General features: G+C 41.3%; 5 protein-coding genes across 5 annotated transcripts; 2 read left to right on the top strand and 3 right to left on the bottom strand.

Annotated features, from left to right (window-relative positions):
• The first annotated feature begins 1116 nt into the window (after nucleotides 1-1116).
• On the top strand, nucleotides 1117-4473 carry LOC143898918 (coiled-coil domain-containing protein 22 homolog). Its single transcript, XM_077408715.1, has 8 exons — nucleotides 1117-1339; nucleotides 1717-1888; nucleotides 1977-2277; nucleotides 2391-2635; nucleotides 2761-3177; nucleotides 3268-3708; nucleotides 3798-3985; nucleotides 4099-4473. Exons 1-7 carry the CDS (start codon nucleotides 1290-1292, stop codon nucleotides 3915-3917), a joined length of 1746 nt encoding a protein of 581 aa, XP_077264841.1. The 5' UTR covers nucleotides 1117-1289; the 3' UTR covers nucleotides 3918-3985; nucleotides 4099-4473.
• On the bottom strand, nucleotides 4471-6351 carry LOC143898919 (uncharacterized). Its single transcript, XM_077408716.1, has 2 exons — nucleotides 5052-6351; nucleotides 4471-4956 (listed from the first exon to the last, which is right to left on the bottom strand). Exons 1-2 carry the CDS (start codon nucleotides 6123-6125, stop codon nucleotides 4660-4662), a joined length of 1371 nt encoding a protein of 456 aa, XP_077264842.1. The 5' UTR covers nucleotides 6126-6351; the 3' UTR covers nucleotides 4471-4659.
• Nucleotides 6352-6387: 36 nt separating this feature from the next.
• On the top strand, nucleotides 6388-7823 carry LOC143898923 (uncharacterized). The gene is made up of 3 exons (XM_077408722.1): nucleotides 6388-7201; nucleotides 7274-7388; nucleotides 7470-7823. The coding sequence occupies exons 1-3, from the start codon at nucleotides 6762-6764 to the stop codon at nucleotides 7761-7763; spliced, it is 849 nt and encodes a 282-aa protein (XP_077264848.1). The 5' UTR covers nucleotides 6388-6761; the 3' UTR covers nucleotides 7764-7823.
• A 319-nt stretch (nucleotides 7824-8142) lies between these two features.
• On the bottom strand, nucleotides 8143-10992 carry LOC143898920 (bleomycin hydrolase). Its single transcript, XM_077408718.1, has 4 exons — nucleotides 10758-10992; nucleotides 10038-10348; nucleotides 8978-9805; nucleotides 8143-8878 (listed from the first exon to the last, which is right to left on the bottom strand). The coding sequence occupies exons 1-4, from the start codon at nucleotides 10765-10767 to the stop codon at nucleotides 8663-8665; spliced, it is 1365 nt and encodes a 454-aa protein (XP_077264844.1). The 5' UTR covers nucleotides 10768-10992; the 3' UTR covers nucleotides 8143-8662.
• A 324-nt stretch (nucleotides 10993-11316) lies between these two features.
• Nucleotides 11317-14004, bottom strand: Poldip2 (DNA polymerase delta interacting protein 2). The gene is made up of 6 exons (XM_077408719.1): nucleotides 13480-14004; nucleotides 12763-12918; nucleotides 12569-12671; nucleotides 12163-12504; nucleotides 11863-12068; nucleotides 11317-11775 (listed from the first exon to the last, which is right to left on the bottom strand). The coding sequence occupies exons 1-6, from the start codon at nucleotides 13569-13571 to the stop codon at nucleotides 11667-11669; spliced, it is 1008 nt and encodes a 335-aa protein (XP_077264845.1). The 5' UTR covers nucleotides 13572-14004; the 3' UTR covers nucleotides 11317-11666.
• Between the last annotated feature and the right edge of the window lie 11 nt (nucleotides 14005-14015).

Raw genomic sequence — 14015 nt, 5'->3', positions numbered from 1 at the left:
ACAACATATTAAAATTTCATGAAATTCTCTGCATTTTGTTGTAGTCATCGAACTTCCTTAACATTTGATGACCAACAAGAATGAAATATTTTCCAAGAGCGTTTTGAAGTGCCAAGTGGATCGCACCCTTAGCATATAATATGCTTTGTGGGTCTCCATCTTCTTAAGTTGAAAAAACGATGTTTCTTAAATTATATTTTATAGCGATAGTTCTAGCTATTTAAACTTTACGCTAAAGTCGAAATTAATGTTATTACGAACATGTTAATTTAATATGTTATTATAAAGCTTAACTCATGCTTATCACAAAAGTATTTCGTTTGTATGTATATGTTATGCGAGCAAAGATTTCGAACGAATGATTAAAAGATATATATATAGGGCCATATTTTCCGAACTTTCTTTTATTGATAAAAGCGTCTCTAAAAGTGGCTTACAAGCTTTCTAATTGGCTGCAAGCCGCTTTTAGAGGTACTTTTATTGATAAAAAGAGAGTTCAGAATATGGGCCATAGCTATGACGCATTCTCTGCTTCCTCAAAAATCACTAACAATAAATGAAAAATCGTAGGTTTTTATATTTACGTTTTTTTCTGCAAAACAGTTCCATGACCATATTTAAAAAATAATGCAAAAAATGAAATTTTTTATTTTACATACTTTTATGATTTTAATGTGCATTTTAATCTAGTGCCGGAAAAAAATGATTTATATCAAAATATGTAAGGTTGGGTTCAAATTTTGTTTTATTATTACAATAACGATACATAAATTGTTATATAGCTTAAAAAATTAAATTTATATGAAAATGATATGTCACCCAAGAATTCGTGCATTTACATATAAATTGTGTTATTTTAATTTTTAGAAACGTCGAATATATATTAACTTAAAGCGTCAAAATAACATAATACATATATATATGTTAAAAATGTCTACACAAATAGAAATCCACTTATACAAATCGTGTAATATTATATACGCCGTGCTTTATACACACTATACGCAGGCATGCCCACTCTACACATATATATATATATGTGTGTGTATTTACATGTGTATTTACATACATACATACATATATATACGTACGCACGCCCGTGCACACATGCCACACATGCGCGTGGCCGGTGGCGCTGTGGCGCTCCATTCTGCGAGTGTTCCGCGAGCGCTCCCGGCCCGGAAGGTTAGACGTTAGATCCCGATGATTTAAGAGCCGGACCTCATAAAAACACGCGATACGACGGGGCGGTAGCGGCGCCTCAGAACTTTCATCTTTTTACGCAGAGGATGGAGGAGATCGACAATATAATAATTCACTCGTTGCGACAAATAGGCTGGTAAGTGGTGCCCGGGCTCCGGCGATTCCGATCGGCTCGCCGCTATAGGTTTTTTTTTCTTCACGAGGCGGCGATAAGGTAGGCGGTGTTTCGGCGATCTCTTCTTCGCGATCGCGGTCGTCGCGCACGTGAGCTCATCCGCACGATTGTCTCCTCGCGACGTTGCCGTCGCGTCGGCGTCGAAACGGGCGAGGACTGTCAAACGTTGATATACTCGGGGGAAATATATGAACGTGACGCGAAAGGACCTAAAAATAACGAACGACAACTATATCTTCTGTCTTCCTGCCTTGGAGGAATTCCAGAAGATGCCACAGGCAGACTTCTGTGCGTCTCTCTCGGCTTCTTCCTTATTACAAGCGAATGTTCCTTTTCAGTGACATTGAAGAGAACATAACGAATCTAAGTGGTTTCAACACCGAATTAGTTGTGGAAGCTACTGTAAGATGCTTAGAAGCAATAAGGCCGGGTCTAGGCCTGTCCACTGTACTACCCGTGAACATGGCAGCGCGCTTTCGACTGGGCGCTACTCTCGCACAAACGTGCACGGTAAATATCTCTTGTCTTTTTTTTACAGATTCTGGAACGTAGCCATTTGATTTTGCTGATTTCCATCGGTCGATCGTAATAATTACAGGAACTCGGGTACAGAGGTGACATCGGCTACCAGACGTTCCTGTACAACTCAGAAGCAGATCTGCGGAGGGTATTTATGTTTCTCATCGAAAAACTGCCAAAGGAGAGTGAGAAAACTGTAAACGAGTCCATCAGTAAAGTCGCTTTATTGGAGAAATCGGTAGCGTCCGCGATATCCCAAGGACTCTCTGTGCCATGGTTACCGTATTACTGTCACAAAAAAGGGTTCAGGAACAGAGGAAGAGCGAGTGTCCCCTACGCGTCTGTAAATATCCAAGTACCAATAGCAAACGTGGAGGATGGTAATATATTAACATAAGTTGTAATATACATTAATAAAAATTGAATCAGTTTTGTCAGAGTGTCAAAAAACGAACAGTTGATGCACGAAACCAGTATATCGTTATTATTGCAGATTACAAAGACTACTGTATGCGCTATTTACAATCAGTGCCTGAACAAATGCAAGACATTTCACGCTTTTTACCTTCATTGATATCGCATAACGCGAGAGGGCTTAATGGTTCTTCGATAGATATTATGGAGCGCATAAATTGGCTCAATAGCCAACAGCCTGAAAAAACTGCTTATTCTAATGCACATAATATTGTTAAAGAGTTTAGCAAGTTTTCGTCAGAGAACAGGAGGCAAACTTCAACAGTAAGCGTGCAAGAGATACATCTTATACATATTATATTTTTCTCTAATAAAGCGAGAATAGTCGCTATATTATATAGTAGAATATTATATATTTTACATATTTGAAACGATTGTTAAACTTTCAGGAATCTCAGGTGAAACCAGAATCCATGATGCATCCAGTGCTTCCAGATGAAGAAACGTTAAGAAATGAGGCGAAGCAGGAAGTTGAAACAGAAAAGATGAAAACGGAATGCGAGAATCTTAGATCAAATATAGAAGAATTACAAAACGAAATTAAAAAATTGACCACTAGATTAGCACAAGCGACGATAACTAATCAGAACGAAGAGAAGGAATTAAAAATCAGTGAGGAACAAAAAAAGATCAAAGCAAAAGCATACGAATTGCTTCAAGATGGACCTGAGAATATAAAGAAATTGGAATCTGCAATTGAAGCTAGTACGAGCAAATTGATTAATTTAGCAAATCAGTGGGAAAAGCATAGAGTACCCTTAATCGTGAAGTATAGGCAAGAACGGGAAAAACATTCCACAAAAGCAGTAAGTAAATAAGTTTTAGAGTAACGAGAAGGTGCTATTGTAAATAGCATAAAATATATAACTTTTACAAACGATTACATTTTTACATAGAATGCGAGCCAAAAGAAGCTGGACGAGATCAAATTGTTAAAAGAAAAGGAGAAAGAACTTCAGGAGGAATGTCGGAATAAGGATCAACAGTATTCACAGTTGGTCGCGGAAGTTCAGAAACTTCCGAAAGAAGTGAATAGATCTGCATACACTCAACGAATTTTAGAAATAATAAATAACGTCAGGAAACAGAGGGATGAAATAAGCAAAGTTCTGGCGGATACTCGTGAGATTCAAAAGGAAATCAATACGCTTACCGGGAGATTGGAGAGATCCTTTACTGTCGTAGATGAACTGATATTCAGAGACGCGAGAACAAACGAGGCTTCGCGGAAAGCTTACAAATTATTAGCGACGTTACACTCGGACTGCAATGAACTCGTGAGTTTAGTCGAGGAAACGGGCGCGACAATACGGGAGATTAGAGATTTGGAAGAACAGGTAAGATGTCGATAACGGCAGAAGATTGAAGAAAAAAGTAGATTTATGTAGCGCAAAGAAAATCAGTATTCAATCTAACATTTATTCAGATCGACTCTGAATCAGCGAAGAATGTCGGTGCTAATTTGGAAAGGATAACTGCCGATTTGAAACAGATGAAGCAAGAAACCGCCGCGTTAACCGCGCAACTCCAGAGTAAAGCCTCGTGATTGTTATGTACAGTGTTGCGCCATTTTGCAAATTGTAATATTCAGGACCAGATGGGAATCTAGTACAGGTACGAAATTCATTTTTCACGATAATCATGTACAATTAAAAATATTAGGACCTAATTTAAAATTTTCTATAGGATTACATAAAATCATAGACTCATTTTGATCTGTTTTACAGAATATAAACGAATACAATCGAATGCATCAAAGACCAAACATTTTTTAGCTGCGCAACTGGCAAAATATAATGCCGAATGCGATATTGCCGATGAGGATTTCCACGAATCTACTAAGTTGGCTGCGTGCCTTGGCCTGGAGTCGTCAGGCATTAGGCTTCTGTTAGCCTCTGGCCAAGTGTATAATAAAGACACCCTATTAATATCGATGCTCAAAGAGACATTATTTGTTATGTAAAGCCTAATAGTTTTTTAGCATCGAGTTCAACTTTCGTATTTCTCACAACTTGAAGATCTGACTTACGGCTGTAAATAAAATAACTGCTGAAACTTTCGAACAAAAAACCATGTACAAAATATAGAATGTGTACGAATAATGGTAAAATCAACGTTTAATAATTTATACATACTCTCCTTGAAAAATATTTTCACAAGTATATATATATATATATGTGAGAGATACATATAATATCAAATTATGATAAGATAACAGTTCCGTTGACTTCTTTTTGTTCTGGTCCTCTATATATACGTAACTCTACCTCTTTATTTTATAGTACACTTCATCTCTTACTTTTAATGTCCGGCGGTACGTAGGACTCTATAGTAACCAAGTTTCTTAATTTCTTTTCACTGTTGGGTATAGCACGGATACGTTCATCTTCTTTGCGTTCCTTTTCCTGTATCTTTTCTATTTGCAATTCGATTTCTTCCTCCTTATCGAAGAATGTCAAAAATTGTTCTCTCTGTTTCAAATCCTTCTTCATCTTCTCTATATTACTAATTCTTCTTTCTCTCTCTATTGCTTTCATCTGCGCTTCTAATACTGAAGTTCTTTCACGCTCCCAATCGAGATAAGCCTGAAAATTCAGAATATATTTGACAATTTTATAATTCATTACAAGCATTGAGTAATTAAGATTCAAAGCAAAATTCTTTGATTGATATTCATTACCTGACATTGTTTAGATATATCTTTTTCAGCTTCCTCGTTTACGGCTGCTTTAACAAGGTTTTCTACTGCTTCGATGAAACTTTCTTTAAGATTTTGTTTCTCCTTCAAAACGGACAATTGAGCTTCTACAAGTTTGAACCTTTCAGCATCTCGATCTTGAAGTCCACTGTTGTCTTTCGATATCAATTCGAATACTTCTTCATAAACTATCTTGTCTTGCATCGTCTCTAACCATTTCTTCATTAAGTTCAATACATCGTCATACTTTTTATACAATATTAAGCCCCTTAATTGGCAAGTTCTCCCTACAGCGTCTGCCCTATGCTTCCCCAGAAAGTTCAGCGTCTTGCCGACGAGATCTCTCGGATCGGTGAGATCGAAATGATCGTCGAAGTATGGATTTCTTAGATATTTTACGCGTATCTTCACCTCCTCTGTGGTGGTGTCCACCGGAACCTCAGATTTCTTCCAATCGTCAGGATTTTCCAGGTATCTGTGACACGCGTACAAGCACAAAGCATTGGTGATGGGATGATCCGCGTCTTCCTGCAACATGACCAAGCTTGCCACCTTGGCGGCAGAGGCGTAATCCTTCCTCTTTACGAAGTAGTCCATGAGTAAGTTGTAGTCAAAGTAATCGGGGAATATGCCGTAATTGAGCCTGTCGTTCAGCACCTCGTGCAGCTCCTGGACGTAATCGTGCTGCAAGAAGTAACGGATCACGGCGTGGTGCGTCGAGTCAAGTATATTCGTCGTCTCCACGGATCGCCTGAGATTGTTCAGGATTTTCATCACCTCGTCGACGTACAGGTCGTCGGTGACGCTGTTGACGAAGATGTCGACGTCGACGGCGCTCACCTTGCCGACGCTGCCGTACTTCTGCTCCAGCTGGACGTACATCGTTGTCGGGTCGATCCTCCGCAACAGCGGCGACTCCAGCCTGCGACTCCACGCCTCCTCGCAGCGATAAGCCTCCGACAGGAACAGCCTCCTCTGCACTCGCGCCGCGAGATCCGTGGATCCTCCGCGACGCACCCGGCAGAGCCTGTGACCAAGTCTAAGCGTTTTCAGCATCCCGATTGTTGAATTACTCGCGCGTAATCACATAACCTTGTCGCGGGTGACGCACCCTGGGGCAACAGATGCCCTCCTCTGTCTCCTTCGTTGAATCCTCGTCTTTTCTTCGGATCACACGCTTTTTGTTTATCAATTTATTAGCCGGATTAACGATACCTTCGAGATTTCAGAGATCGCCACGCTTCGCGATACAAAATATACAAGATTACGTTTTGGGGTTATGGCAGCGCGCGTTCTAGTTTCATCGAGCATGATGCTGTACTTTTCGGCTGAACTTCTTGCACGGTTCATCTTACCTCTCTTTCTTGTCACGTTGGAGAGAAACAGAGAAAAGATGAACCGTGCAAGAAGTTCAGCTAAACAGAGAACAGACCTTAACAGCTGACCGAGGGCAATTTGCATCAAATTACCGCGAACATTCTCGCGAACGACGATCTTGGTGCCGCGCGATGCCGCCGATGTGGACGTGTACCACGCGTCATGGACGCATTAGAGAACGATCTGAATAATTGCCAATGGAATTTGGACGTACGAGTTCAAATTTGTTTGCGAAGCTCGATTTCGGATGATCCTCGAACTGAGAGTTTGTAATTAGTCGCAAAGCTTTTCACCTCCGTCGATGAGCTCGGTTAAATGGACGTCAGTGTCATGAGGAATATGCCCAGTGCGATGCTGCAAAATATCATAGAATTTCGTAAATTAAGACAAGAGATGAATGATCGTGTGCAGCTTATTGTATATAGAGACCGCATGGTTTACGACAATGTCACTGTCAAATTGCACAGTGTATCTAGGCACGATGAACGCGGTCAACGGCTCACCTCGCTTCCGCACGACGACGATAGCTGTATGTGTAAATTCACACGAGTCTGTCTGTACCGTAAAGGATTCAATTCCTACCTCGTCTCAGCCTATGTCGCGATGCTGTCGAAGTCATACGTCTACCGTAAGAACGCTACGAGGGTGTTGAAACATTTTCAGACGGCGTGCGACAGGCCGTACGATATAGAACATTCGCAGAAGATATTTATAAGATTGAGAACACCGAGGAAGCAATTCCTGGATTACAAATGGCAAGTGATTTTTGCGGTGATTTTACAGTATGATTTTAACCGTTACGGTCTTTCACATTTATATTTTCTTAGGAGCGAAAAATTAATGCAAATGGTTGTAGAGAGGCAAGAAGCCGATCACGCTATGTCTTGGCTGTCCACGCTTGGAGGAGCGTTTTCCGCATTGGGAGAAGAATTTGAACACTGTGCAAGTATATAAGCGGGGCTAGCTTTTTCATCGAATTATATATAACGTGCTTTTCGTTAATCCGACGTATTTTGCACGCAGGCTAAAATGGCAGGGAAAATCTCGGTGAAGCAGTTCGAGTTGGCGTTGCGCCTTGACAATCCTCTCCTTGTTGCCCGTTGCGAATTGTACGCTGCCCTAAGCTTCATTCAACGCGGCAACTTTACCACTCCAAAGTACATGATACGAAAAATTTATAAATTTGCGATTAAGAAAAAGGACGTTCGTCTCCAAAACATGTGTCAGGGTGTATGGGCCAAATTGCGATACAGTTACAAGCAATACAGACAGCAAAAGAAGTCCTTGAAAACTTTGAGTATATCCTCCGAGGTTTAGGAAATTTACTTTCCGCGTTTTTGCAAGCATATTGATATAATACATTATTTTACAAGCATACATTGGTTCCAAAGTTTCTTCAACACTATCTTTTACGTACCCACACATCGAGCGAGAAACAGTAGGCAATGAAGTTAAGACGACTTGTTGAGCAAAATTTTTTAATCATATCGGCAAGTCTTTATTAAATTTTACATATCTATCTATATATACCATCTCTCTATTACTTCATTTTGTAATGTGTACATGTGTGCAAATTTTATAATTAACACGCACAGAAATACGAGCGCCCCTCTACGCGCGCTATATCGTACAGTAAATTGCTGCTCTTGAATAATGAAAATTCATTAAATCGCAGGTTATGCAATACGACAGGAAATTTGTTTGCAGTCTATTTATTTTTGTTTGTATGAGATGTAGTTTGTCGCACGTGTTAAAAACGAAGTATTGATACAACCATTTGGTTAATCATAGCGGTAAATTACGTTTAAGACCGATACATTATTGCCTACTAAGATAAAGCATGCGACGCAACGCAACACTCCTCTGTTTTCACTGATACGTTGCACGGAAACTGCGGTATTTTTTTATACGCACGCGTAAAACGACGATATTTCGTGATTTCAAATATGGTAACTCATACATTCAGTCTTGATGATTGAACTGAACCCTCGTATACTGTAATAAACGAAACGGACTTATACAATTCATATGAACGACAAAGCCACTTATCAATAGGTACTGCTGCATTCTCTTGTATAAGGTATAAAATATTGGTATATTTTGTACAATCACTGCCCCCGGAATTTTTATCAAATACTTTTTCTCGTGTTATGCGTTGAAATGATCCTGGTGAAATAAAATGGCTTGCCATTGCATTTAGTTAAATCACTTTAACATCAATGAGCGAGCGTGCCCATGGGATCCCAGGCGGGTAAAACGATGGGTTCCTGATTGAAAACAGCCATCACGTCCGCGGGTACGTATTTTTTATCCACGACCGCTTCAAAGACGAAATCGGCGAACCATTCGGTGCTCACGACCTGGTAGCCCTTCTGCCCGTGATCCTCGCCCCACGAATTCTCTATCCGGAACTTCTTTATCTTACCCTCGCGCTGAAACAGAATAGCATTCATATGTTAGATATATCATTAATAAATATCGCTCGAATTATCTTATGCGTTCGATATAGAATGATATTCGAAAATGCTTACATCTATTGAAACGGCCGTAAATGCCATCGCATGCACCATCATAGAGTCCCCATAGAGCAGTCTATCGGCCTTGGAAAGTCCGACGTGAATGTCGGTGCCGAACATCAGCTCAAAGTTGTAAGCTTTTATATCGTGGATACCGTGCTTATCTATTAATCTTTTGTTAACGTCGCAACCGAACCAAACAGGCTCGTTATCTTTAATACTCTCGGCACACAGTTTCATCAGCAATTCCACCGGCTGATTGTTGTACCGGGTAGTTTTTCCACTCACGACGTTTCCCAGGCAATCCACGGTATAGAGCTTCCCGTAAGGATTACCCGGTCGTGGATCGGTTACCAGGCATACTTTATCGTTCACGTTGTAATGAGGTTTCACGTAGTTCTCGTAAAACTCCAGTGGCGTGATCGGGCCCACGCAATTGTAATTCTTCGACTTGTCGTAGTATTCCCATGTAACCTTCTCAGAAGGTACACCCAAACAGATGCCGATTATCCGGTAGATCACCGTCATTTGCTCGCTTATTCGCGTCTTCAGCTCGTCGTCAGACGCGCCATTATCGATCATATCTCGCAGAACCTTGGCGTACTCCCTCAGTTTGCTCTTCAGCAGGCTGTTCATGCGTACGCTGGACTCGCAGCTGTACGACTCTGGGAAACACGTTTTCGGCACGACACCGTGTCTGGTTATCAGGTTGACGATCATGTCCCACTGGCCACCGTCGCAGGTGGGGTCGGTCAACAGGAAGTTAACCAAACGACCCTCGACCGGCTCGCCGCGTTTCGCAGTGTTCACGATATTATGCAGGAAATAATTGCAACGTTCTACCTGCAAGAGAAAAATAGCTGGCTGTAATCCGGGTCTACGTAAAGGCTTGTCTACAATAGCCGTAAGATTATGCAGTAGGACATAAGCTGTAAGCTATAGACCAGGATATATTTACAATCAATTGTGGTTGGTCAATTTTTTACTGTTTATATCTTACGGCTATTGTAGTAATAGTAGGCTTAACGACGAGGCGGAATGCCGCAACGTTGCCCCAAAAATGGCATGTACGGACCTTATCCCAGAAGAACAGGTAAGCCTGGCTGAACTCAAACTCGTCTAGATTATATTGCTTCATGAAGCTGGTTCTCATGACGTTTAGGATGGCAAACAGCCAGCACCTTCCCGAGTTCTTTTGGTTGGTCACAGGCTTGCCCTCAGTCTCGATCTTATGGGTGAAGACATGTTGGGTCTCCTCCAGGATCTTCCTCGAGGCGCACGCCTCGATGGGATTCGTCTTCGTGCAGACATTCTGCGCCAACACATTGCGGCTATCGGCATAAAACTTTGCACGCAGCTGATCGAGAACCTCGGGAGTCAGTGGACCTGTTCAAAAGAGAGAAGAAACATTTAGTTAAAATTCCGTGCAGCTTATCAGCCTCGATCACAATTACAATTGTCAACCGCGTGCTGTGAGAAAAAACGCACTATCATCGTCGCGTCGGTAAATATTTGTTCGAGACGAAGATACGCGCGGACGTTCGCGCGATCCGATAACGACGGAGCGGGGGCGGGGGGGTTCGCGGGACGCCGATTTTGAAAATTATTAATAGCGCCCGAGGGTGTGGCTTGCACCGAGAGGCAAAAAAAAATCGGGCATATTCGGAAAGGTTAAGGCTGGTCAGTTACATTCCCGCGTATCGATTCGCTATTCTCCGAAAAGGACGCTTTCCGTTCCACTCTCGTCGCGGGTCGAGGTACTTTCTCGATCTTATCATGCACATGTGCAACTTACAAACAACCATCGTAACGGATACGAGAGCGAGCTCGAGCAAACCCACAGGCGACGCCAAGAACAGCCGAGAAGTCCGCGATCGCGCTGCGCTCCAAGTGCTCCAACTGCGTTCAGAAGGCCTGCAGCTGCAGCGTTTATGGAAACGGCGCACCTCGCTTTTATCCCGTGATCTATAGACAAAGCAAGATCCACCGTCGCTCTATCTCGCTCCCTCTCCTTTGTGCATCCGCATTGGGCCGATTGGGCGGCCGAAATGCGCGATCAGTGGGATTTTCCGTTCCGGGGGATCTTTTCGAATGGTTACACAAGACTTTCCCCGGAAAACTGGCGCGCGGCCTCCCCGGACCGGCACATTCCGTGGGATAAATAAACATTTCAGAAGCGCGATAAAATTATATAAAATATGTAGATCGTGAAAAATTTATTTTGCACATTCATCATTTTTAAGTTTTTCGACGTCTCATTTATTTTTTTTTAATCACTCTTACTTGGCATTATATAAAGTTTTTATTCTTTTGAAGCAAAAGTGATTTTACACAATAAAATTGCGAAAATTGCGTACCGAGTATCTTTTCTCTGTATTTACATATTCGTTATATATTTAGAGTTAGTTTTTTCTTTACATAAATCAATTTCATCAAAATTAGGCCACGTTAGAAAATGGGCAATTAGAGGATATCCTTTTACACGGAGATTGTAACAGGTTTTCAGGTTTTCGGGGCGTAATATGTACAGTATAATTTTATTGAAACAGTCTGTGAAATTAGTTTCAAAAAGTTATCACAAGACTCACGCTTAGATCAATGTCGATTGTACTTGAAACTATATATTATCGTCACCTAATAATTGTTATATATTTATCTAACTAATCATTGCTTATAATTATCGATCCGTTCCTCTTTTGAAGAATCAGATTTCTACGGTAGGGGTGGATGGCTCCGCTTTCGATTCCAAGGAGAACGGTGGTATTCTACAATCGAACGCATATCCATCTTCTCTTTCCATCCTGAACGTTCCCCTGAAAAAAAAAACAGAGTTGTTGAGGAAACAATTACGGTAAATAATACCTTTTCTCGTTGACGAGAATCTAAGTAATCGTGCTTACCACATGTGGCCGCTAGGAGCTTGCAAGCTCACATGACTACTGTATTGAAAAGCCGGTAAAGCTTTCGATAACACGGGTTCCTGACCCACTACGCCTCTTCCTCTGACGGTTTCCAACGTACCCGACAGGCTGAATATTCTCCAATGTCTTTCGCGCAACTGCACACTCAGCTCACCCAAGTTTTCTAGTCGGATGCAATAACGCCACTGGAAAAGATATAACGAAGAATTAACGTTTAATTCAACCTCGGTCTCTTTTCCAAATGGAATGAAACATTTGACTTTTTGTTACTGAACTCACCCAGTATACAGAAGTGGTTTGACTCTCTCTGCAGCCCATGTAAAATGGTATAACGGTAATGCGAATATTCTCGGTCGTTTCCTTATGTACGTCCGACAACTCTAGCCACGGATGATTCTTTTTCTGCCACGTGCGAAGAGTCTCCTGTGCCACGAAGCACGGCTCCTTATCTGGATGATAGGTCAGAAACTTATCGAACAGCTCGTGCTGCAGTGCCGCTTTCTCGTTCGTGCTGTACGGCAATACGTCCTCGTGAGCGACATAATCCAATCCTGGAATGGCGTACAGGCTGCGACTGCTCTCATGATTGCCCAGGAAAGTAACTGCCTCGGTTTGAGCACGCTGCAAGCATATAAATGTTACGCCGAGTGTTAATCACTGTAACAACGTTCTGAATGATGCTTACTATGTAAGGACAATCACGTTGATCAATCAAAACTTGATAAAACGTGTGCGTCCTGCCTTTCACTTCTTTCTCGCCAACACTGTTAAAATTGCTGTTATCTTTTCTGTAATTAAATACACAGATTATCTATATGATATTTATATGTGAAACAAGCAGATATATTTATCTGTATAATTATAAATAACTATACATACTCATCCTTCTTAGTAGATATATCTCTGTCGTACACTCTTGCCAGCCATGGAAATAAAATCACACCACGGTAACCGAAGACTCTGTGTAAAATTAATTGACCCGTGTCATATTTCCCTTGTAACTTTGGCGTCTCCAGTTTGCCGACTTCCGCCAATCTGCAAATATATTTATTGCAAGCATTGTTACATAATTATATATAAGTACAATTTATATACATACAAATATTTCTATCACACATATTTAATTCATAACGTAGCAGATTATAACAAGTTACATAATTCACAAAGATAGATCTAAATTCAAACTAGGCCCAAACTAGGTAGCAAGAATGAACAATCGCACAAACATAATAAATTCTTTTCTTTAGTATACTGATAAGAAATATTCATTAATACAGTTCTTATTTGCTGCATTATCCATTTGTTTTATTCGTTCGTGTTCATATTCCTTGTTTGGTCCAAAGTTTGGTTCCTAAAGCTTAATTTCAACAACGCAAATTATTTGAATCGACAGATTGTAACGATCCCCTTTGCTTCTCTCTTTTCTAAGACCATAATGTGCATAAACGGGATAAGGAAAAACAGATCTGCAATAATCAGCGTCGTAGTGCATCCTCACTCGAAAATGTAGACTTTCTACGTCAATAGCTACTTGGTTGTAACGTGAGATTGCTCGAAGCGTTTAACAATCCATAATTTCGTTCACTTCGTGCGTACCTGATGCATCGCACGTGTTGCAGGCGTGTCGCGGGCGCCTTCAGAAGCGTTCGTCTCAGGTTGCGGCCGACGAGACTCCGCACGAGTTCCATAGCTGTCCGAGAATTATTGCCGGTACCTAACGTGACCTGGGAAGAATTTTACGTCGCAGGATGGAAAACCGCGGTCGACGGTCGCTGCTGCGTTGACATCTCTACTGATTTTTACGGATCATCTCAGAATGTACCCCGCGGAGGTTATACTGTTTATATCGCCAACGAGTTTTCGAACGGGGAACGGTGGGGAAAGGGAGCGAGGACCGCGAGGAGAGTAGTGGAAAAATTCAAAGGGTCGGATTGTTGGCTATGAGGGGAAGAAGAGTCCGTATCGAGTAATAATTCTTGCGCATTTTGTACTTGATTAATTTAAACCAAAGAGCTAAGTAACTAAACTAATTTAAACGGATAAAGCGTGTAAGCTCAAGCGTATCGTGTTTTCCAATAATTAAACGCGTCGCGTCGACTCGAACACTCGAAGCACGATTGGGAGACGTGGCG

Source organism: Temnothorax americanus, unplaced genomic scaffold (genome assembly GCF_048541705.1).
Source record: "Temnothorax americanus isolate GAGA-0224 unplaced genomic scaffold, ASM4854170v1 Scaffold249, whole genome shotgun sequence".
Taxonomy (NCBI): Eukaryota; Metazoa; Arthropoda; class Insecta; order Hymenoptera; family Formicidae; genus Temnothorax; species Temnothorax americanus.
This window is presented reverse-complemented; position numbering and strand designations above follow the sequence as displayed.